This window comes from Lepidochelys kempii, chromosome 8, assembly GCF_965140265.1.
Source record: "Lepidochelys kempii isolate rLepKem1 chromosome 8, rLepKem1.hap2, whole genome shotgun sequence".
Lineage (NCBI taxonomy): Eukaryota > Metazoa > Chordata > Testudines > Cheloniidae > Lepidochelys > Lepidochelys kempii.
Window position 1 is genome coordinate 15,478,148 of NC_133263.1, and position 25,357 is coordinate 15,503,504.

The 25,357-nt window shown below is 37.3% G+C and overlaps 1 protein-coding gene across 3 annotated transcripts in view; it reads left to right on the top strand.

Annotated features, from left to right (window-relative positions):
- Positions 1 to 21,071, top strand: part of RAD50 (RAD50 double strand break repair protein) — a 39,621-nt gene extending 18,550 nt beyond the window's left edge. For all 3 annotated transcript variants that reach the window (XM_073355655.1, XM_073355656.1, XM_073355657.1), the window contains exons 13-26: positions 1,988 to 2,163; positions 2,833 to 3,070; positions 4,802 to 4,991; positions 6,196 to 6,322; positions 6,647 to 6,840; positions 7,253 to 7,363; positions 7,951 to 8,043; positions 8,123 to 8,236; positions 9,088 to 9,215; positions 10,578 to 10,802; positions 17,715 to 17,800; positions 18,332 to 18,474; positions 19,602 to 19,735; positions 20,568 to 21,071. In XM_073355655.1, the coding sequence (XP_073211756.1) occupies positions 1,988 to 2,163; positions 2,833 to 3,070; positions 4,802 to 4,991; positions 6,196 to 6,322; positions 6,647 to 6,840; positions 7,253 to 7,363; positions 7,951 to 8,043; positions 8,123 to 8,236; positions 9,088 to 9,215; positions 10,578 to 10,802; positions 17,715 to 17,800; positions 18,332 to 18,474; positions 19,602 to 19,735; positions 20,568 to 20,754 (2,146 nt within the window). In that variant the 3' untranslated portion in view covers positions 20,755 to 21,071. The remainder of the gene's footprint in view (positions 1 to 1,987; positions 2,164 to 2,832; positions 3,071 to 4,801; positions 4,992 to 6,195; positions 6,323 to 6,646; positions 6,841 to 7,252; positions 7,364 to 7,950; positions 8,044 to 8,122; positions 8,237 to 9,087; positions 9,216 to 10,577; positions 10,803 to 17,714; positions 17,801 to 18,331; positions 18,475 to 19,601; positions 19,736 to 20,567) is intronic.
- The last annotated feature ends 4,286 nt before the right edge of the window (positions 21,072 to 25,357 follow it).

Sequence of the window (25,357 nt, forward strand, 5' to 3'; positions counted from 1 at the left end):
TAATCCATTGTTTCTGTTACCTTACTACAGATATGTCTTGTTTGATTTATTATTGTTTGTTGCATCTTAAAATTAATGCGTATATAAGGTCAGAAGGGACCGTTATGCTAATCTAGTCTGACCTTCTGCATAACACAGGCTAAAAAACCTCACCCAGGAATCTCTATATCAAGCCCATAATTTCAGTTTGTAAAATTATTGAGGCCCCAGTCCTGCAGTGGGATACATATTGACAGACCCCCTTGCAGAATCCAGTTGAAGTTCATGAGACTCCATATAGATCTGGTTATAAGATTTGAGACTCAATGATACTGCAAAGTTCAGAATCATGAAATATAATGATCAGTCAAGAAATATACTTTTCTTGAAGAATAGAATGACAATTTGGTTTGGGTTTCATCCCCTTATGGTTGTAGAATAATGTTTTATTCAATAATATAAGTCTGATTTTTTTTTTTATATTGGAAATATCCACGTACCAGGTACGTTCTGTAATGGACTTTGTTTATAACTGTTAGGAAGCAGTCTAATTTTAGAATTTCTAACAAATATATTTTTGCATATGTAACTTAGCCCCCTTTCACAAGGATACTTAAGCCAAAAGCCAGTTCAAAATATTTTTAGAAAATGGGTTAGTATTAGGGCTGTCAATTAATTGCAGTTAACTCATGGAATGAACTCAAAAAAATTAATCGTGATTAAAAAAGTTAACCACGATTAATCGCACTGTTAGACAATAGAATACCAATTGAAATTTATTAAATATTTGTGGATGTTTTCTACATTTTCAAATGTAATTGAAATCAGTATAACACAGAATACAAAGTGTACAGTGCTCACTTTATTTTTTTATTACAACTATTTGCACTGTAAAAAACAAAAGAAATAGTATTTTTCAAATCACCTAATACAAGTACTGTAGTGCAATCTTTTTATTATGAAAGTTGAACTTGCAAATGTAAAATTATGTACAAAAATAACTTCATTCAAAAATAAAACAATGTAAAACTTTAGAGACTATACGTCCACTCAGTTCTACTTCAGCCAGTCGCTCGGACAAACAAGTTTGGTGTTACAATTTGCAGGAGATAATGCTGTCTGCTTCTTGTTTACAATGTGACCTGAAAGCGAGAACAGGCGTTCGCATGGCACTTCTGTAGCCAGCGTTGCAAGGTATTTACATGCCAGATATGCTAAATATTGGTATGCCCTTCGTTGTTCAGCCGCCATTCCAGAGGACATGCTTCCATGCTGATGATGCTCATTAAAAAAATAACACGTTAACTAATTTTTTGACTGAACTCCTTGGGGGAGAATTGTATGTCTCCTGTTCTGTTTTACCCGCATTCTGCCATATATTTCATGTTATAGCAGTCTCAGATGATGACCCAGCACATGTTCGCTTTAAGAACACTTTCACTGTAGATTTCACAAAACGCAAAAAAGGTACCAATGTCAGACTTCTAACCAACCCAAGGTTTAGGAATCTGAAGTGCCTTCCAAAACGTGAGAGGGATGACGTATGGAGAATGCTTTCAGAAAACTTAGAAGAGCAGCACTCAGATGCGGAAACTATAGAACCAGAACCACCAAAAAGAGAAAATCAACCTTCTGCTGGTGGCATCTGACTCAGATGATGAAAATGAACATGTGTCAGTCCGCACTGCTTTGGATCGTTATCGAGCAGAACCCATCATCAGCGTGGATGCATGTCCTCTGGAATGGTGGTTGAAGCATGAAGGGACATATGAATCTTTAGCACATCTGGCACGTAAATATCTTGCGGCGCTGACTACAACAGTGCCATGCGAACGCCTGTTCTCGCTATAGTATTCCTTATAGATTAGGTTTTCAGCCAAAACTAGCAGGAATTTGTCCAATGTGAATTTGAGATTCAAGCTAACCTAATAGTTTCTGGGCTATAATGGTTTGTAAGCTTGTTTCAGTGCCCTTCTTTAATATAAGAATTCACACATTCCTGTTTCAGTAAAGAACTAGCTTCAGCAGAACAAAATAAAAATCATACCAGTATTGAGTTAAGAAAAAAAGAAGAGCAGTTGTCCAATTATGAAGACAAACTTTTTGATGTTTGTGGAAGCCAAGATTTTGATAGCGATCTGTACAAACTTCAGGATGAAATTGAAAAGACTTCAAAGCAGCGAGGTAAGTTTAGGTATTTCTTCACTTTCTTCTAAGCTCTTTTTAAATTTAAATTCCAAATCTTAAGACAGTAATACTGCCTGTTATATGGAGTAGTGGGTCCTTATCTTTATTTGTGAGATGAGCAATAGTTAATATAAAATTTTATATAAGGCCCAACCTGAAGGTGCCACATTTAAGAATAAAATTAAAATCAGTTTTCCTTAGTTTTATTCTTTTACTTCTATATTGCATGTAAACAGCCACGAAAACATTTTCGTTATCTCAGTGAATTTGCTACCTTATTACTTTATTCTTATAAATTTACTAATAACTACTTTGACGTAGTAAATATGTAGGTCCTGATCCTGGATTGTGTCAAAGCTGGGAGAATATTCCACTACCTGGATCTGCCAGCTATACAAACAGTGCAAACTAGCAGCTGCTGTTTGGCCATAGACTTGGCTCGTCGTGCCTAATGTTAGCAGAAGAGTCTAGTAGTATTCAAAGAAAATTACAGTCACTTTCACAATTCATTTATAAGAGAGAGCAATTTAAGCTAAAATATTCCATTGTTCTGTTAATTTCACAGGTTTCAACTTTGTTTCCTTTTATAGTGCTACAAATTATTGTTGCAGATTTGGTTATTCACTGCTTTAATTGACAAACTTTAATTTATTCTTTTAAAAACAGCTATGCTTGCTGGAGCCACAGCAGTTTATTCACAGTTTATTACACAGCTGACAGATGAGAACCAGTCATGTTGTCCAGTTTGTCAGAGGGTCTTTCAAACAGAATCAGAACTGGAAGATGTAATTAGCGATCTGCAGTCCAAGTTACGTCTTGCTCCAGATAAACTGAAGTCAACAGAGTCTGAGCTTAAAAGAAGAGAAAAGAAGCGTGATGAAATGATGGGGCTTAAACCAATAAGGTAAGGTACCATGCAAAGTATACTGCACCTCTTGTTACACACTTTTAAAAGGAATCATATTATTCCAAATGATGATAGTTTCTGTGCGTTACAAAGAACAAGGATAAACGTGAGGAAAATATTTTGAAGTAGATAATTCAACTCTCAAAACACTAACCCTCAAAAGTGTCATTACATCAATATATAATAACCAAGAGCTTTGTCCTCTACTCCGTTTAGACTGTACTATATGTTTGACAATTCCAGTACTTTCACATTTCTGTTGAGGGTTAGGCAGAGGAATTGGTTAAGTGTTGCTTCTTCAGAGGTCATGTCCAGTATAAAAAATCCTTCATTTTTTTTTTCACTTTTTAACATCTATATAACTAAAATGGTGAAATTATTTATGCTGTCACTAAAATGTCTTCATTCTACTTCATGTTAAATATGTTTGCCATAAGTGCTGAAGCAGAGGCTATGTTGCTGAAAACAAACTGTGAATCAAGCTCACCATTTTACAAACATTTTGTTACAGGAGATATAAATCAATTATTTTTATTAATCTTTCTGTTTCTGAGAAGGTTTTGTGAATTCAGACCTTCTGGAGCAGAAGTTCTGAACTTAGGATCTGCGGGGACATCCTAGTGGGTCCCCAGTACCTCCTCTGTATTGCTGAGGTTCAAGTGTGTGTGTGTGTTTTCCTGCCTTTTTTGGAATCCATCCTTGTATCCATATACTGCTAATCCAGGGGTTCTCAGACTTTTGTACTGGTGACCCCTTTCACACAGCAAGCTTCTGAGTGCAACCCCCCTTATATATATAAAAAAAGTGTTTTTAATGTATATTTCGCACCATTATAAATGCTGGAGACAAAGTGGGGTTTGGGGTGGAGGCTGACAGCTCGTGACCCCCCATGTAATTACCTCATGACCCCCTGAGGGGTCCCGACCACCAGTTTGAGAACCCCATCCCTGCATGGATTGAATTTTATCCCTTGACATTAGATATTTCTAAGGAGCAGTTTAATTGTTGTTGTCTTTGAAATTTACCAGATGGCACCAGATAGCAGTTAATGTTGAAAAAAAATCACCAGATGGATTCCTGCAGATCTCTCTACAAAGATTAATTCTCCTTGCTTCAAAATTGTCTGCATCTTTTCAACTGGGAAAAATGTATCACACAGGGCACTTTGAATTACTCTCCTTTTCTTCTCTCCCAACTCTCCCAAAACAAAACTGAAAAAAAGTTTAGCATTCATGTCAGTACCAACAAGATTTGGGGTTGGGGTGGAAAACGCATGAATTTTGCAGAGGTGAAGGATCTCCAAGCTCAGGAAATGTTGGGAGCCAGTTTTCTAGTAGAGTCTGGTTAGCTCAGGGTTGCATGTGACTTAGTGTGTAAGGGCAGGGGCCGGGGGGGAATACACAATATAAAAAGCTGAGATGCTTTTTCTTCACAAGGTGGTAGTATTGTATAGTGGTTTTCTGTAAGATCTGAGACTAGCATGAGCACATTGCTTTGATAAGGTTTCTTGGCTTTGAACTGATCTTAGCTGACTGAAAGGATAGGATCTGTTACCATAGGTTGATGAATGAGATAACCAGATAGGCAGGTTTCAGTAAGTGACAATTTCTGTAAAATAGTTCCATCTGCTCCAATTCTAAATCATAGCACAAATTACACATTATATTGAACTTAAGCTACTATTTTTAAATGGGCAATTGTTATTATAGATTTATATTTTATATTAAGGCAGACCATAGCTGAACTTAAAGAAAAGGACATACCAGACTTAAGAAACAAGCTACAGAATGTAAACCGAGATATTCAGCGCCTAAAGAATGATGTAGAAGAACAGGAAACTCTCTTAGGTACAGTTATGCCTGAGGAGGAAAGTGCCAAAGCATGTTTACAAGATATAACACTTATGGAAAGGTATCAGGTAAGTTTACTAGATTTATTAATGAATAAAATAACACTCCCTTAGTGCTACCTTGGTATGCAGTCCATCACGGTGCCTCTAAATGTTGAAGAATCTCAAAGCCAATAGAGGAAAAAAAGGATTTAAAAAAAATAATACCAAACTTATCATATGTTTTGGGTGATGATAATATTATATACTTGTATAGTGCCCTTAATTTCAGAGGATACTAAAGTGCTTTACAAACAATTCACAAGCATCACTGGGTTTGTAGAACTCCATGGTGGAAGTAGGTGAAAGATCTTTTTCCTGTGTTCTCCAAGTGGGAACACAATCGCTTTGGAAGCAACTCCTAATTAGTAACTGAACTGTCCTTTACACCCCTAACCTTCTGCCACTCTATTCCAACTCTTCCTGCATCTGGGCTTCATACTATGTGACTCTCCAAATATTGCCCATTTGCTATAGCTCCATCCACATACATGTGGGGGCAGCATTTGCCTCATAATTAAGTGAAAATATTCATGCAGCACTGAATAAGAGAAGATAAATTCAAGAATGTTCCTAACTCTGACTGATTTTTAAAAAAAACAATACAATAGCTGACATAGTTTCAGCTGTGTCAAACCGTGGCACAGTGTTTAAAGGTGTCAAATGGGCAGGAAATAAAGTCCTATACTTCTGCACCCTGTATGATTTGAAGTAAGTCATGTTGATCATACTGATTTAAAATTCCCTTAGTTCTGAATGCATCATTATATATTTATTACTCTGGCTACATTTTTCCTTTCTTTGTTTCAACAGACCTTAAGTGTAAGCTTTTACAATTGTGCCTAATTTAATAAAATGGACTACAAAATTACATCATCTATTTTACACACTGAATTTTTCAGATAGAAACCTTTGTGTGAATGCTATTTTCCCGTGCACATCTGAAGTTCTGAATTTGAGAATATTTAGGTGTTCAAAATAAATTATGCAATTTTGGAATCTGCGTTAAGAACTCTTTGCAAATTTTGTCTATAGTATAAACTCATTTTCTAATAACCTCGTCCATTTGTACATTTGTTTTAAAAATAAATAGTACATTTTAGATTAAAACACATTTTTTAGTATAAGCTGCTCTGAATTTGAAGTAGTATAAGTGCAAGATTGTTTTCTTAAAGTTATTAAATACAGCAGTCAACAGTACAAAAATCTTAACGTTTTTTCCTGTTATTTTCAGACTGATCTCAGGGATGTTGAACGAAAAATTGCACAGCAGGCCAATAAGCTGCAAGGGGTAGACTTAGGTCGAACTGTTATACAAGTAAGCCAGGAAAAACAAGAAAAAAAACACCTGTGGGATACAGGTAAATCATAGAATTAAACTGTTAGTTTCCCAGCCACTATGCATTTTGAATATTGAAAGTAACTTTTTAAAACTCTGTATTTTAAAGTATATGCTTATTTATATTTTTAATGTTTTAAAGCAATAGTTGATGATTATTTAAGATCTTTTAATGAAATCTTATGTCAGGCATACTGCTTCTCATTTTTCATTGGAATGTTTTGTGTGTTATGATCTGTCATCTGATACTAAGAGTAAGATTTCAGTTAGTGCAGAGTAAAAGGTGTTTTGGTTAATGTAAGGTTGATTAAATGTGTTTTTTTTTTTTTAATTTATTTTTCTACAGTTACTGGTAAAATTGAGTTAAATCAAAAACTTAAACAGGACCAGCAGACTCAGATCCAGCAGCTAAAGAGTACAGTGAATGAACTTAAAGCAGAGAAGCTACAAATTTCCAGTAATATGCAGCGTCGACAACAACTGGAAGATCAGACTGTAGAATTGTCCACTGGGGTTCAGTCTTTGTACAGAGAGATCAAAGTAAGAAAATCCAATAGTAATTTATTTACTTTTGCGGAAATACTGTTAAATATTTAATTTAACTGGGGTACGCTAGGATTAACTTTATCCTATTTTAACATTATCAGTTATCATGGAAATTAAGATTTTTTTTTTTTAAATTTCTCATCTTTATTTTGCCACCATATAAATTTGGGGACCTATAGCACTTGCTTTATCGGCATATTCACAATTTCATTAACCCTGAAAAAATAAACATACTTCCTTAAAAAAACATTCCAGGTCACAGAAAAACCATGTCTGTTCACATTCGTGCATGTTTTTTTTTTTTTCACAATTTTAGAAGCAATAACATGAAACAATCTCTAAGGCATTGAGAAGATAAGGATGGATTTCTAATGGAAATTAAGCATCTTGGCCTTTTTTCCCCCAGGAGGCGAAGGATCAGCTATTTCCTTTGGAAGCAACTTTAGAAAAACTTCAGCGGGAGAGAGTAGATCTAATCAACAAAAAGAACACAAGTAACAAAATAACACAAGAGAAGGTTAGACTACTTATCACATGTTAGTAAAATATATTTTGCTTGTTGGGATAGTAGAAATTCAGTCAATTAAAATTACACACTCTTTTAGACAAAGGTGCAGGGCCTTTGTCATCAGGAAGTTTGCCTTGTTGAGAATTGTGGTGGATTTACATAGTAGAAGATTAATGTGAAGCAACCTATCAAATGTGTGAGATTGTTTAGCATTTATATTGGTACTCATTGCCAAAGCACCTGGCTACTTTACATTTCTGACAGCAATTAATTAAAAATCAATAAAATGTAGTAATATAATAAATAGCCTTGTTAGGGGAAAAAAGCTCTGTGTAACAACAGTCATAAAAAATAACTATGCATCTATCTGCTAGAAAATATAACATTTTAATGTGTTTTGAAAAATATGGTAATGTGAGAGAAACTGGATAATACTTGGCTTTTAAAAACTAAATGGTTTCACAGCAAAGTAAACTTTAGCTATGATAATGATCTGCACTTTGAAAATGTTCTGTACTTAAAGTTTATGCAGTTCTGTGAAGTATATATATTTCTTAGACCTAAACATATATTTCATTAGATACTTTTCTCCACAGATAAATGAGATCAAAGAGAAAGTTAAAAATATCCATGACTATGTGAAAGAAATTGAGAAATATATTCAGGGAGGAAAAGAAGACTATAAAAAGGTAATTTTATAATAAAGAGAATAAAAATACTCTTAAACTTTATTTTTTGTTAAACTAACAAAATTTCCTTTTTGTGTAGCAAAAAGAGTCTGAACTTGATGAAGTAAAAACTCAACTAGCTGACTGTGAGAAACAGAAAGAAAAAATAAATAAAGAAATGGGAACAATTAGACAAGACATTGATACTCAGAAGGTAGGTTCCGATTCGTCTTGGTTTATGATAGAGCATATACTGAATGGTTAGGCCTTGATCCTGTAGGTGGGTCCAGGCAGGTGGTCCCTAGCACCCAGGCAGAACTGCGGTGACTCAGGAGTGACCTTCGCTGGCACAGGGTCTTCCCACATAGATCAATTTGCCTGATCAGGACCTTAGTGAGAATAATTACCATGTATCAGCCCAAAAAATTGCAAGATTTACACATTCTAAAGTAGATGCATTCTTGAAAAGCGGGGTCTGTAATGTTCAGTTTACGTGGTAGTCCAAAAGAGATAAGTATATAGTGTAATTAACAGCCTACATTTGCAGAAGTGACTAGTAATTTTGTGTCTAGAGCCTTCTGGGTAGGAGGGCCCTTTAAGGATACCCAGAAATCAAGGCATCAGAAGCAACTAGTCACTCTTGAACATGTTTATTAGCTTGTACCTGTGCTCTTTCAATACTTGAAATTCTTTGATGGTGTATTTAACAAATACTACGTATATTCTCAAGCATGAGATTGGATTTATCTCATTTTTTTCACTATGCTATGTGTTTAATCAGAATGAAGTATTATTGTGACACCTAAATTTTATTTATTTGCAAGCAAAAATCCCACTGGCATGTCTGATATTTTATTATTAATAATATTCGTTGTAATGCCTAAAGGCATTTTGAGGCATACATGGTTCATGGAAAATTTCATCTCCGATGACTTATCTGTCAGAGCCATTGATTAAAATAATCAAAAGCTTTCATTTAGTTGTGGAAAGTCATGTTTTTTGTAAAAACATGGAATTTGAAAAATGCATTAATCTGTTAAACCACTTGACTTTATTTGACTTTAGATCCAGGAAAGATGGCTAGAGGATAACCTTACATTAAGAAAAAGAAATGAAGAGCTAAAAGAAGTTGAAGAAGAACGAAAGCAAAATTTGAAGGAGATGGGGGAAATGAAAGTTCCACAGCTGAAAAAGTAGGGGTATCTTATCTTTTTTAAAAAAAAATAGCATCTTAAATGTTAAGCGGGCATTTTCAAGAAGTTGATCACATCTTAACAGAGAATTGTTTCATGGACAACCTTTCCTCCACTCACACAGACCACTTCCCCTCCAAGTTCATGCTTGCGTAAAATCCCTGTGTCAACTATAGCATAAGCTAATTGCTTAAATTAAAAAGTGGTGCTAATTAAAAGTACATTAAATATTTTCCTGTCTTTTTGTGTGTCATTTAGTAGTAGGAATTAAGAGGAAGGCCAGCAAATATTCCAGAAACCATAGTTTTGAGGACTGCTGCTTTACAAAATCTCCAAAGGTCCAATCCTACAAACACTTCTTACATGAGTGAAGTTACGCGCATGCATAAGTCCATTTGATGTTTGTGGGACTCCTCATATGAGTAGTCACTCACGTGTGTTTGCATGATCTAACCCAATGTAATCATATATGCTTTGTGACTACTGTGGCAACCAATCCTGCAAGTAGCATTTCAGATAGAATTATAAAATAACAATACCACCACTTTTATATAACACGTCTAATACAGCTTAATATTTTATGAGCAGTGTATCTTTTCCGATAGTTTTGTAATATGAAATTTAAAATGTCATGTATGATTGTCTCATTTTAAAAAATGTTGCTAGGGAGAGTATCTTTGCCCTCTTTCTTGTTGCTGCACGTTGAATGGTTTCAATGATTTTTCCATTATAATTCCAATCAATGGGTGGGGAATTAATTCACTTCTCCAGACAAGTATATCTTGTCTTCATGTCTTTTTTTTCATGCTCAATCCTGCTTGCATTAAAGTCAATGGCAGATCTTCCATTGATTTCAGCAATTTTGGTATTAATCCCTTGGGATTGTATATTCTTTGGGGCAGTAGCTATTTTTTATATTTGTTAGTACAGTGCCAAATGCAGTATTGGCACCTAACAAATTATCAAAATAATAATCTTGTTGCTGAGCAGCAGCATGAATAATTAGGTCCATAATGTCAGACTAGTTATTTTATATATTTCTAGCATTCCAGCCTCCAACATTGGTCATTTGTTTTCTCTAACTAGATAGTGGCTTTAAATTTATTCTGTAAACAAATTTTATCAAAAATGTTTTCTCACTTTTTGCCAATATTAAATGTACTTCCATAGTACGCTTCCAACTTTCAGACCAATAAATATACCTTAGGCCTGGTGGATTAATTTCTAGTACTTAAGTTTGTATACAAAATGTTACTTTCTGGCATAAATAGGGAAGTAGGGCTGTTTTTTAAAGACTTCTTTGTATATGAAGCCTTAAATGCTGAACACATAATATACCTTGATTCCTCTCTTATTTGACAGTGAACGACAACGTCTGGAGGAAAAAATAGAGGATTTGAAAAGAAATCACAGTTTGGCATTAGGTCGGCAGCATGGATTTGAGGAAGAGATCATTCGGTTTAAGAAAGAGCTTCGAGAATCTCAGTTCAAAGATGCGGAGGAAAAATACAGAGAAATGATGATTGTTATGAGAACAACAGAGCTGGTAAACAGGGACCTAGACATGTACTACAAGGCACTTGATAAGTGAGTATTTTAATATGATGACACTCCCTAAACGTTTAGAGACTGTTTTACACTTAGAAACATCACACACCTCTCTCATGAGCCTAAAACTAAAATAATTTTTGAAATGCAATATTATCTTTTGCAGTGCAAACTATGCCACTAAAGCTGACTTATCATGTGTAGCTACTGGGGAAAAAAAAGTCTGATCAATATTCTTTTCTCCTGAGATGTAATTTTAAAAAGACATTGTCAAGCCCAAGGTTGACTGGGTCAAAATTGGTTAGGTTTTGATCAAAGCAAATTCTTCAATTTAATAAAAATAAATTATTCATATAGTACACTTAGGAACAACCGTGTATAACAAACCATTGGTGAACACAACAGGAAAGGGAAGAGTTTTGGTATGGAAACAGCTTTCAATTTCAAGCTTTCTAGGATAAATTCAAAATAGTGAGTAAATTAATTCTTAAAAATTCTTGACATTCTTGAAAAATACCATGATTCTTTCCCTGATATAAAATCAGTTATTTAAGTTTAAAGTTCCTATAGAAATATGAGGTATTTCTTTTTCAATGGTTCTATAATATTTATCCTGAAAACTTGCAACCGGAACTTCTTTATAGCTAGAAGATAGGATGAAGATAGCTGCATTTTCTTAAAACAAATTTTATTAATGAAGAAAATAATTCAGCACATTGCACAAGATTGGAACCATTAAAATGTCCCCAGAAATTAAGGTATATCTGTCATCATGTCATCCACTCCATTTTCATGTATGCAATCCAGCTGAACCAGTTAAGTCATAACAAAGTTGTCTTCCTAACCCTCTCAGACCCATTTCATTCCCAGTTCTTTAGAGAAACTCTTTGGGTCTGGATGTACATGTTAGGAGGTATGGGAGAAGATTCATATCATTATATTCATTCACTGGACAGTTTTGCTGAACCTAAACGATAATGCAGGATCATTCTGTTGGCCTTTTGTGTAGAACTCTCTCCGTGCTATGAAACCCACTTTCATGGGGCTCCCCAGGGAAGCTAAAGGCAGAGGTAACCCAGGCAGCACTGTTCCCTAGCAGCAGAGTTGTCTGGGAACCAGAGGAGGATCCAAAGGTGGTGTGGAAACACAGGATCTCCATGCAGATTGTCCTGTTCTCCTATAGATCCTTTCCCACATAAAGGAATTTTTTAGGAAACTGTATAAGGAGAGTCACACAGAAGTTTCATTTTCTTATCACTCCCTCTGATCATTGGCACGCCTCATACCGTTTTTTTTTACAGGGGGAATGGGGAGGGAGTAAACTTTCGACTCAATAAAGATACACAAGGTATAACTGTTATGGATAATCAGGGATGTTTTTCTCTCATTTAGCCCAAAAAGTCAAAAATAACAGTTATGAGCACGGTGGAATTTGGTTATCACACCCATTTTTTCCTCTTCTTTTCTATATAAGTTCTTGTACTACCTTCATTACCATAGTATCTTAGTACCTTCTAGTCACGCACTAAGCAATATGATTAGCATTTGTCACAAGTGCTTTCCTCTTTCTAACTCTCTCTCATACCAAGTGGAGAATTATGTGTGCAGTGTAGTGTTTTGACTTGGAGGGGTTTGAGGGTTTTTTAATGTATGTGCTGTGTTTTCTGTTAGAGAAGAAAAGATTGAACAAGTGCTCCTTAGAGTAGAGTGTGGTGAGGTTTGTGATGGTCCTTACTTCCTGTGGGAGTCCTTACGTCCTGTCATTCAAGTCTCAGATTGACCTCATCAAGAAAGACTTTTCTCTTGCACAGAAGATCTTTCTCTTCTGGTAGAAAGCTCCATTGTCCCCAAGAAGCAGAACTGTTGATCGCAGTCTTCAATCCAGAGCTTTAGTTGATCTTTTTGATACGCTCAGCTGGCCTAGGCTATTGAGTACCTTGCAGATAAGGATTGAGAACTTGGTGTTGATATTCTATGGGAAACCAGCATAGAGAGTGGAGAACAGGTTACATGTGCCTGTGGTAGCCCGTACTCCTAAAGAGATGTGATGAAGCATTCTGTACTAGTTGGAGTTTCCTAAGGGCTTATGGCTTCATGCCCAGGGCCTATGTTAAATGAATGTAAAGATAAAGCAAGCTGTTGGGGACTGTTTTTCCTCCATAATTTTTTTTTAAAAGCAATAAACTAGTTTTCCTTTCTACTGGGCTTACAATTTTTCATCAGTAAAGGTATTCTACATGTTTGTTTTACAATGGAATTTAAACTACAACAAATATTCTTTAGTGTTTTCTGTATTTTACAAAGATTTAGAGACACAGAGAGCACAGTTTGGGGCTAATGTTATGATACTAACATATTATAGTAAATTATCACAATTATATTAGTCTTTTATGGATGCACTGCGGATGTATAAAGGTTAGTCCTCCATTGATAATGACTTAACCAGAGATGGTTATATATTGTGATGAACAAGAATTAAAATTTAAATTTATTACAGTTCTATTCAGTAGATATTACCTCGTGTTTTTTCTGCGGTGTTCAAAGGTTGATTTTCAGTGAAAGTATACTTTCTTTACATGTAAATTTTTTCAGAATATGAAATTAGTGTAATAGAAGTAATTTTATTACTACAAAAATTAATTTCAGTTAGATTTGTTAATATTCCACTATAAGCCTCTCCAAAATTCATTAAATAGTGAATGTTGAAATTTAGTGTGCAACCTTGCACACTAAATTTTTACCTTGCAACCTAAATGGACATGCTCTCCAGGAATTCCCCTGCAGGTTTCCCTTTTAGAGTTCAGAACTCACTTGCATAGTATAGATTCTATTGTGTGTCTGTTTAAGGCAATACAGGAAATCCAGTCATGTAATTTCAAGAAAAAACAGATAAGCATCACTTATTGGTAATCTACAATAATCAGTGAGAAGAAATGTTGCCTCTAATGGTCAGAGTTTGAAATCTCTACATGTAGGCTGGGAAGGTTTTATGTGCACTTTTGTGTTGTCAAGTTTTCGCTGTAAGATTTTACATAGTTTTATTGTTTTGAAATTTGAAGATTGGTAATAAATATTGATGAGTAACAAATTCCTAAGTCCTTGAGAATGTTTTGAAGTTTTTTCCTACATTCGTGCTTAGCAATTCCTATTAATGGCATTGGGAATTTTGTATATCCCAACAAGAGGTAGAGAATGTTTCTGTTGATGGGCAGGTGGGAAAAATAGTTTTTTAAAATAGTACATTTTATTGCCCCAGTTTAAAAAAGGAAAAAAGAAACATTCATGCAAATGACGTGAGCCAGCAATCTACTTCTATTTCCATGTTCTTATCTGATATTATAGCAAAGCACCAGGTTGAGCACTGCTTTCTGTTTAAAGGTCAACTCAAAAATGCATCTTTCCTTCAGTGCTTACTTCTTACAGGTCTTTGGTTCAATGTCAAAAAAAGAAATGATTCAACATAAAAAATATACGTTTGATATTATTAGGTGGGGGATTCAAATGAAATATAGGATTAATAAAGTTCTTATGTCAGTTTTACTACTGTAGAACAAGGTGGGTGGAATTTATTAGTAGAATTAAGCATTTCCAAATGATTGAAACAGTATTCTTGGTAGAGCCAGAAGGGAGGAAAGAGTCCTCTGCACTCTGTAATCAAGAAGATACTACTCTATGTCCCCCTCAATACCTGCTACCTGCAAAGCCCAACATATTATTGACTTGACTTCTTGACTGCAGAGTGAGTGCCTGAGTTGACTTTTGAAGCCTAACCCCTTCAAAATACTAAAGGGGCAAAAATGTTTCTTTTTCTAGCTAAAAGGGAGAAAAAGAGCACACATTCCTATATACATGTCAACCAAAGACCCAAGTTTATTTTTTATCCTTTTTGACTGTTAATACAAAAAGCCTTCCCACCATAAGAATGATGCTCACTAATCTGACGTTCCCTTCCACCGAATAAACTCCTACCAACAATAATAATAAAAAGGAAACTGCTAATATCTAAAAAACCAAAGGAAAAAACCCATCCACCTACCCCAAGCAGAGGTTTTGCCTTGAAAAGGGAAACATGTCAGAGATTACATTAAATCTGCTATTGACTTCACCTTTGCCATTGGTTTTACTTTGTAGGTACTCAGATACTATGCTGATGGGCAACAGTATATAACACCAAGATAGATAGATACTCGCAAAATCTCTGAAATTACTTCAGGTTTTAAAATACACTATAAGACAAGACAAAGATGAGAACAAATAAATAATAGTGTGAATTAAGAAATCCTTGACAGAAAAGATTGTTGTTTGGTCAAAAGAGTTGCCACAGGGAAGTATTGTACTATAACTTTTCTCTGTGAGGAAAATTATTAGAATTTATAAAGGACTGTACATTAAAAATACTGTTTAGTTTAGGGGAAGGTTCAGTGCTCTGGGAGCCAAAAGATCAGGAGTTCAGATCTCACCTCTTCCATTCCCTGCTATTTAAATATCTGGGCATTCCATAGCCTTACTAATAACATCAGACTAGATTATCATAATGGTCCAACATGGCCTTAAAATTTATGAATGTATGAAACATATATCTAAATTGAACCTCTGTTTTTTTTAAAAAAATGTTCTGCCAAGCTTTGCTTCTCCATCCTTATGAGATAGAAACCAAAACAATCAAATATCTGTCCAGTTTTAAATATTTTTCTTTGCCCTCTAACATTAGTGATTTTCCAGTCTTGTCCAAAAGAATGAGAATTTGTCAAAATAAAAGGAGATGACTGAGTTAAAAAAATTTTCTTCTATTGCAACCATGTTTTCATTTTTATTTTAATTTGCATGTTTTTATCATTTTTAATATACACTTCGGCTGGGCTAAGAGGCAGGGATGGTGAACCATCGTGTGTTGGTATAGGGTTGCTTGCTCATTCCGCTGTAGTCAGTGCCTACAAGTTTGCCTAGTGACTGATCCATAATTTTAAACTCTACAGTGCATACTGAATGTAGCCCAAGCTTCAGATGTTCTTTGATTGTGGTATGTTATATGATGTTCATTAGTCTCTTGCCAGATCTCGTTCACTTCTAAAAGGATTTTATTTTATTTGTGTTTTTAAAAATGAAGGCATATTTGTGCTTTTAAATTCGATAAAGATGGACATTTTTAGTGAAGGAAGACAAAATTATTACAAGGTTCACTTGCAAGACTGAAAAATCCCTAAATGTGACTTAAAATACCATCCTGTTTGCACATGGTGTCATTCCCCACTCTGCTAGTCTGCTTTATTTTTGTATACAGGCAAGCTGTATACAATAAATATTTGAGTGCTTCAAAAGTAGGACTTTGGTAAATTTCAGTACCTGCAATAAATGGATAGAATGGGGCAGGAGGTATAACGACATGTATATGCACACTCTGTCACATGCATATATATGTGTGCCTGCGAAGCAAGACATGGCTGAGAAGTCTTTCTGGGATTTTCTAAGCCCACCATCCTTGATGATATCCCTTTGCCTTCCTGTTGTGCCTAAGTATTGGATGGTTTCCAAATCAGTACATAAGAATTACCTGTATGCTTCAATATTTAGAAATGCTGGTTGAGATTTTCAAAATCTAGGATACTTAACCACACATCTCTGTTCATTTTAAATGAATAGCTAAATTCCCTGCATTTCTTTGAAAATCTGAACCATTATGTAGAATCAGTCATAAAGGTGAAAGGCGGTGCTATTTTGTTTCTGTACTGTCAACATTCTGTTCCTTTCATAAAAAAAGTAAATAAAAACTAAATGTTAGCAACATACTAAAAGAACAAAAGAGTTTCTGTTTAATAAAATTGTAATTAGCACCATCCTTTTAAAAAATTACCCCTCTAAGAATCTGAGCTGTAGACATGGTATGTCTGCCAGAATGACAGACATCAAGCACTATAACCAAAAGGTAATGTAACTAGAAATTTAGAATAGAAAGTTTCTTTCAGATCTCTGTTTATGGTAGTTGTGATCTCATTTTTCTGAAGGAGAAACCAAAAAAGACGAATTTTGCAAACATGTATGCATTTGAGTAACTTCATATATTGAACTCAGTGAGGGTACTTACATATGTAAAGATAGTCACCAGCATAAGAGTTTCCAGGGTCAGGGCCTAAGTCTATATAGCTCATAACTTTCGGAATCTTAAACAGGTGTCATTTTTGTGAAAGTTAACTGAAATTTTTTTAAAAATGTGGTGCACCCATAACTTTGAATTTATTTTTGCCACTTTAATGCTAACCATAACTTACTAACCCTAGTGTAACTTAATCACAGTTGCTTTGTAGTCACTGCAGGTTTGGGGAACCTTTAATTTTTTTGGTAAAGATTTGAAATGTAGATTTTACATGTGAATTATGATTATATTAAAAGTTGTTAGTAGTCCTGTTCTTCAGTGAATGAATGCACATGTAAGAGTTTGCCTACATGGGAAGTTACTGCACTTCAAGTGAGGATGTCAAGCTATAGTATTACTAGTTTGCCATGTGGTACCATCTCATGTGAACACAGCCACAGCGCAGTAAAAGTCCCAGAATGTGGTGGCTTAATATACTGCTGCGTGGCAAGCTGGTGTGCTGTAGATTCACATCCTGGATTGCTGTGCAGTAAATTGCCATGTAGACAAGCCCTAAGAAGAGTAGTCAAACAATTTTGCTTCCATTGCTCCAATGTCTCTCAAGATGAAAATATATTAACATTAAAAAATAAGAGGTTGCGTAAGAGAGGGATTATTTACTTGTTTGTAATGTATTTATTGTATAGATATTTCTGCTACACTCACGACTATAAATTACTATTTTAAAGAGCATTTGAGTACCAACTATTTGCTTAGAAGACATAGAAGGAAAAGTGGTTCTTGCTCCAAGGAGCTTGCAGTCAGCCGCAGTGCACAGTTACACCCAAAGCAAATAGACTGTTTTTTTCACCCTTTCTTAGAGCAATAATGACATTTCACAGCATGAAAATGGAAGAAATCAACAAAATCATTCGTGATCTTTGGCGAAGCACCTACAGAGGGCAAGGTACCTACATTATTTTTTGTAGTTTCAGTTTATCGATATCAGTCTTCAGGTGCTGTCTAGTAGGTATAGAATGTTCTATAATAAAAACTGTGTACTCAAAATATAAAAAGCTAAGATATCAAAATAGAGAAGGTGCCATTCTTCAGAATCTGCATCTGTCCCCCTTTAGACTGTGAGCAGATTGTAGTAGTAATAAAGAATTATGTGGTTAACCATGGTTTGGTTTAATCAGAAGTAATTCATTCTCTTCACATATTTTCCAAAGTTCAGACATCCTTCCAAAGAAAAAACTTTTGCTGGTTAAGCATGCTTCTTTAGTTTTGCCTGTTTGTATAAATTAACCTGCTAATGTCAGATTCATCTGATGGCACGAGTGTTCTGAATATTCTTTGTATAATTATATTGCCTACAGTAACACTCTCTCTCCTTCCCAACTCTGTTTAACTATTGCACATTTTACCACCTCACTGTCTCAATCCATTGTTTTAAAACATGTTTTTATAATGAAATTGCATTTTCTTCCCATATTAGATATCGAATATATAGAAATTCGTTCTGATGCAGATGAAAATGTTTCAGCATCTGATAAAAGGAGGAGCTACAATTATAGAGTAGTCATGATAAAAGGAGATACTGCTTTGGACATGCGAGGGAGATGCAGTGCTGGGCAAAAGGTATATTACGGCATTTTATTTAAATGCACATTCGAGGAACAAGCAGTCTGTGGGAGGTTTGGATGTTTGGGAGAATAGGCGTATTCTGGATCTTTAGAAGCGAAGATAAGGAAAGGGGAACAAATGGCCTAAAATTAAAATGAGTGATTCAAAATATGTCTAGCTGCTCCATGGCACTCATGCATTGACAGGATATTCTATGAAAAGATGCATACAGTTATCAAGCTAGTGTGGGGAATGCCCTCAAATTAATCTCTTGCTGAAAGCAATTCTGTCCCCCTTTTTTTTTTTTTTAATAAAAATTCCACATGTTATGTTTTGAGGAAAATCTAAGACTTGCCAGACAGCAGTGTAAAGATAAAACTAAAAATACTGTTGCAGTAGCCTAGGATGTTCCATGAGAGCCCTTTGTAAATGAGTGGAATGTGTTCATTTCTTTTTCTCCTTAGGCATTTTCTGAGAACTAGTTCATCAGGAAATATGCCTACATCTGTGGTCACTGGAAAGCATCCTTTAGTAGAGTATACCCCTGCTACAATTCCCATTGTGTCTTTATAATTTTTACTTGGTCATAAGGTCACATGAGAACCTAATCAATCAGGTTTAGTAACATAGTATCAGCCTGAGTAGTGGCAATTCAAGTGTCTCAACTTCAGAAAAATAATTCAGTGGTTCAGTTGCCCAAAAAGGGACCAGGTCCACTAAGATATACAAACAGATCTCAACCATCCAGTGTCAAAAGGTGTGAGAATGGATCAAAATAAGTGTGATCACCTAATTAAAGACTGTATCTTAATGCATTCTTACATACACATGGAATTAAGTTTCCTGAGATATACTTAATTCTGTTATTTCCTAAGTTTTAGGTACTCCACTTTCCAACCTTCACAACATTCTTTTAGCATAGCTTTTTTGAATTAATTGTTTAATTTAGATTAGAATTTTTTCATTTTGTTCTGTCTGTTAACAGTGAATGAATCTGTTAATGGACATTTACAAACATCTGGCATGTTGTCTTTTAACTCTAAGGCCTGCTGCTGGTTTTTCTTGGTGTTATAAATTGAACAGTTATGTACATCAGTGCTTTCTAATAACATACTGAAGAGTGAGTTTTTATTTTCTTTCAGGTGCTTGCTTCCCTCATTATTCGTCTTGCTCTGGCAGAAACATTCTGCCTCAACTGTGGCATTCTTGCACTGGATGAACCTACCACCAATCTTGATCGAGAGAACATTGAGTCTCTTGCACATGCTCTGGTGGAGTAAGTGACTTCAGCTTTCATTGGGAGTCTTTTGGGATGGATGTCTTCTGAGTTTTAATAGACTTGAGCAAGGTGGATTCTTTGTTATAAATAGATTTGGTTTTACACTACTGTGTCTTCATTGACCTATAGAGTTTTAAGTAAGAACAGAATCAGGTCCAGCATTTGCAGTAGTTTTGCCACTGGTTAGAATTTTTTTTTTTTTTAAATCTTGCCCAATGGCTTGCTAATTCTGTACACCTCTTACCATATTTTGGGCAGGAAAAGCTTTAGATTCCTGCTTCTTTGTTTGGAAGAGAAGAGAAGAATTGTTTCAGTTTTCCTTCATTTTACACATAGCCAAGAAGTAACATGAACGTTAGCTGTTAGATTGTTTGACAGTTTATGCTCCTTGTCTTGGTGCATCCACATTAGGGCTACCACAGGAACAATGAAGAGCTTTTTAGTCATGCAGTTAATATGGGTCACAGCTCTTTATTCTTTTATCTTTGCTAAGAGTTCACTACATCCTTGATACTCAGAGCCTAAGAGTATGAACTGTGAAGCATTTTACTAATGGGCAGATTCATTAGATGACAGGAGGAGAGCCTGCATTTGTTTCCAATAGATTCCTGTTTTTGCCCAAATCGTTAATCACATTTTCTTATATATGAAAAATTAAATTAAAAATGAAGAGATAATAATTAGGATGATACCTTTTTTATTGAATACAGTATTGATTAGAATACTGCATTAATGTTGTTTTAGAGTTTTTTATTTTGTGTATTTGCAAGTTATGTAAAGTTAGCATGCAACTTCCTTAAAAGTGTCCTAAACTTCAACTCTTTCATAGGATAATAAAAAGCCGCTCGCAACAGCGCAACTTTCAGCTTCTTGTCATAACACATGATGAAGATTTTGTGGAGCTTTTGGGCCGTTCTGAATATGTGGAGAAATTCTACAGGATAAAAAAGAACATTGACCAGTGTTCTGAGATTGTGAAGTGCAGTATCAGTTCCTTAGGTTCCTATGTTCATTAGAACTTTGAAGTAATTTTATATTGTAGGATGACTCAGTAACACAGCAAAAGTTAAGTTACTGGATATGAAGAAAGGAACTATATTTTCTGACACTGAAAAAATATATAGCTTAATGTTTAAATTCTAGTTAAGTAGTGTCAAACTATTGTACTGTTAAACTCTGCATCTTTAAAAAAAATCTAAAATATACACATTTCTGTGCTTGTTTTAAATGTAAATACAAAAATATGGAGGATTTTGAATTATTACAAAATGCTTAGAAAGCACTATAAATGTACCTGGTGCTTTAAAAATATAAATAAAGACATGTTCTTCAAGTATGTGTCAGCATGGATTCCTCTAAAGGTGCACATGTCTCATGCATGCAAGGTCAGATTCTTTTGAATAGCAGTGTCTTTTAGGGCTGTGTACGTGCCCTGTGCCGCATAAAGGGCAGAGTGTCCCACCATCCCTCAATTCCTTCTAACTGCCTATGATAGCAAGATGGAACCCAGCAAGATTCCAATTTTCTACTTTTCAGAGCTTCAAACTTGTCTTTTTTCAGTTAAATTGATGAAGAAAATTTATCTTCGCCCTTCTTCCATGTTTTCTTTGATTGGATGTCCCCCATTCCTCCCCAAAAGGAGGGACGGGCAGATGGACACACCCACCTACCCACCCTTAAATAGGAGGGCAAGATACTGTATGCCAACATGGTTGACACTAAACCATCAGAGTTCAAATCCTGCCTATCCTGCGATGGACTCATCCCCGCTCAGTCATTGATACAACCTGTGACTCTTCTGCCTGGAGAGAGCCATATCCTGGACAGGTGTTTTGTGTGCAGGTTGTTTTTCTCCAGAACCTTCACATTAGGGACATTCAACTCAAGTTACACGTGCTCAAGGAACCAATGTGGGCATGCTTGAGCAGTTGTCCACTTCAGACCCAAAGTAAATGTCAACCAAGGTGGAACCAAAAGAGCAGATTGGCAGAGGCCCTGGGGGGTTTTCACTTTCCTCTGCAGCGTGGGGCATGGGTCACTTGCTGGAGGATTCTCTGCACCTTGAAGTCTTTAAATTATGAGTTGAAGACTTCAGTAGCTTAGACGTAGGTCAGGGGTTTTACAGGAGTGTGTGGGTGAGATTCTGTGGCCTGCGTTGTGCAGGAGGTCAGACTAGATGATCATAATGGTCCCTTCTGACCTTAAAGTCTATGAGCAAGCATCAGTCAGTACTCCCCCAAGCAGACACCATATCCCGGGATCAGGCAGTGAAAGTAAGGAAATAAAGAGGACATAGTTAACACCTGCACAATCAGTATCAACCCTGACAACCTCGGCACCAGTGTCCTAATCACTAACAACCTTGACACAGACTACCTCAATAATGGACCTGGCACCTATGCCACTGATACGGAAAGGCAGTGCGAGAGACAAACCTGCACAGACCATAAAGGTAGCTCCAAACAGCACGTGGGATCATCCCACAAGGAAGATGTAAAAAATAACTCCTTCAAGGACTGAGCCTCCCAAGTCCTCTAGCAAGGAGAGTATGGCACAGGATGAAGGAGGCCTGGCACTGATATTAGTGCTGATGACTGAGCCAATTACAGGCTCAGTTACTTCCCTCAGAGACTCCAGCATCCCCCACTCCAGAGTGGCAACCAGCTCCAGAATTGGTGCAGATGCCACATTATGGCTGTCATTTGAAGTGATTTATTTGTCCTCACTCTTGCTAGCTTACTCCTTCCTTGCATTGAGCAGGGATGCCTTTCCCCTCCCTTCAGAGAGCAACCCCAAGGACAGTGCCACAAGTCCTTAATAAGATCTCTGTGCCAGGCAGGGCATAAGTGACACTGGGCCAAGCAGCCTCAAGCAAATCAGTACCCCATGTCACCTTAGCTATAACTGACTTAACTGGGGACCATCATTGCATGTGCCCTGGAGCAGATGCCCCTTTCACGCATCCAGGAAGAGGAGGAGATCCCATTCTCCAACAGCAGGCCTCATCTGATGAGGCAGTGACAACAGCTCCTCCCCTAGGAGCTGGTGACTTCAAAGCATTCTTCTGTCTGACATTGCAGATACTCTGGGCATTGAAATAGTAGTAATATGAGAGAAGTCCCATGTGCTTTTGGGGATGGTTTTTAAGTTTGATAACTGCAGCCAGGATTTCCCTCCCCATAGTGTGGCATACTGGAGCCAGCTAAGGGACTCTGTCAGAATTCATCCACTCTCTTCCTCTATCTAAACAGGTGGGGAAAAATTACCAGATGTCTCCGAAGGGCTTTGAACTTTTGTACATCCACCAACTCCAGGATCTTCAGTGGTGTTCACAGTCCAATAGAAAATACATGTCATCACAAGATACACCTACGGACAAAGTCGCAAAGAAATTAGATCTGTGTGGGTACAAAGAGTGCACTTCTGCCTGACTCCAGCTCCAGGGATAGAACTATCAAGCCCTGTTTGCAAAATATAACATTTCTCACCTGGGAGAGGGTTACTCCCTTCCTGTTAGAGATCTCTGACAGGAGAACAACAGGGAGGAGTTGCAAGAAATCATAAGAGTGCCAAATGGTTGCTAGAATGTCACTGTGGGTGGCCATGGACACACCCAGCACAGTTGATGGCTGTGGCCATCATGATGAGATGAATCTCTTAGTTGTTAGCATCTGAGTTACTCAAAGAGATACAAGTCACCTGCCCTTTGAGAAGTTGGAGCTCTTTAGCAAAAGAACCGATGGTGCTCTCCATTCTCTGAAGGTCTCGAGGAGTATGTTACTGTTAGGGATTTTCATACCCTGCCTTCCAGAAACCATAAAGGTATCAACCTTGGCAGAGGATGCCATTTTGCTCACAAGGCTGACAACACTGGAGCCAACCCAAAGCCTGCCACTACCTTTGGGAGCTGCCTTTCCCATTTCAGCCAACCTTGATCCATTGTCCTATTGGATAAATGGGTGTTAGCATGGCCATGCTATTCATTTCCACCAATTGAGCTGCAGAGAAAAGAAAAAGTACCTTCCTCCCCAAACCTTTTCCCCATTTCCAGTGGTAACAAGGTCTCTAATATTCACTCAGGTTCTTAAGTAAGCATTAACCTCTGTGAAGGAAGCACGCAGTCCCTACCCACCTTGCTCTACAACCTCCTGTAATAGTTTGACCTAAGTCCTGTTCAAGAGTTCCTTGCATCTCCTCTCCAAGACCCTTGTGGACAGAGAAGAAGGGGGAATGCCTTATAAGCTCTAAAGAGAGTTTCTCATAATGAAAAAGCAGTAGTGTCACCCACAAATCTAAAGGTGTTTGGGGAAAAAACAACAGAAAACCCAACAAAAACAACTCCCCAAACATACAAACACAAGGAAAATGTCCTTGGCAGGGTGTGGCAGGGTGCAGAGAGTCTGGGCCATAGGCGCTGACTCTGTGGGTGCTCCAGGGCTCAAGCACCCACATAAAAAAAAACAGTGGGTGCTCAGCACACACCAGCCACAGCTGTTTGACTGTGCCTCAGGGAAAACTAAGAGTCAGCCCCTGTTGTCAGGGCCCCTGGCATAAGTTAGAATATGTAGAGATCACCAGTAGCAGTGCATCATGCTCAAGCTCTGCTACCTTCCCACCCTCCCCCTCACAATACGCACATCCTATGTCTCCAGAAAAGGCAAGTGGGTGCCGTTAAAACCAGAACAACTAGCCATCCCCAGGATACTTTTGTGTTGGAGCTACTTGTCAGATTTCCCCTACAATTTCATGTCTTGACACAGGGAGCTCAGGACTGTCTGATCCAAAAAGAACAGTGTTTGTCTCAGGCCACTAGACAGTTCATTTCTACAACCCAACATCTCTGTGATGTATGTACTGCTCCCCTTCTCTGCATTTCTGGAGATGGTTCAGTGCTGCAGCATAGTCTGTCTTATTGGGATCCAGGCTTCGCCCGCCCACTGCTAAAGGATCCCCCCCCTAGCCTAAGAGGGAAAACCAAATAATTACAGGGGACAACTAATGAACAAGGACAGAAGTGCGGTCAAAGGGTCAAACGAAGGGAACCGGATGGGGACACCGAGCAGAGAACCCTGGACAGCGCCCACTGCTCCTCAAAGGCGTCAAGGGAGTCAGTGGATGCAGCCCAGAGGAACTCTCCCCAGAGGCATGAACGGACGGTGGATCGGAAATAGGCCCCACAGTCACAGGAGACTCCATCGGCCAACCTCCTCACCCTGGTTTTATAGATGGCCACTTTAGCCAGGGCCAGGAGGAGGTTGACCAGGAGGTCCTGTGACTTAGTGGGGCCACGGACAGGGAGCGACTAGAGAAGGAGGTGAGGGGAAAAGTGCAACCAAAATCTTAACAAAATATTCGTGAGGAGCTGGAATAGGGCTGCAGCCTGGCGCACTCCAGGCAGACGTGTGCCAGGGTTTTCCTCATGCCGCAAAAGGGGCAGGTGTCCAGGATTGGGGTGAACCGCGCCAAGTACACGCCCATGCTCACGGCCCTGTGAAGGAGCCGCCAACTGATATCCCCAGCGGGCCTCGGGACCAAGATGGAATATAGGCCAGCCCACTGGGGCTCTTCACTCTCTAGAGGTGGCAGGAGGTCCTGCCACTTTGTGTCGGGGCGGGACAC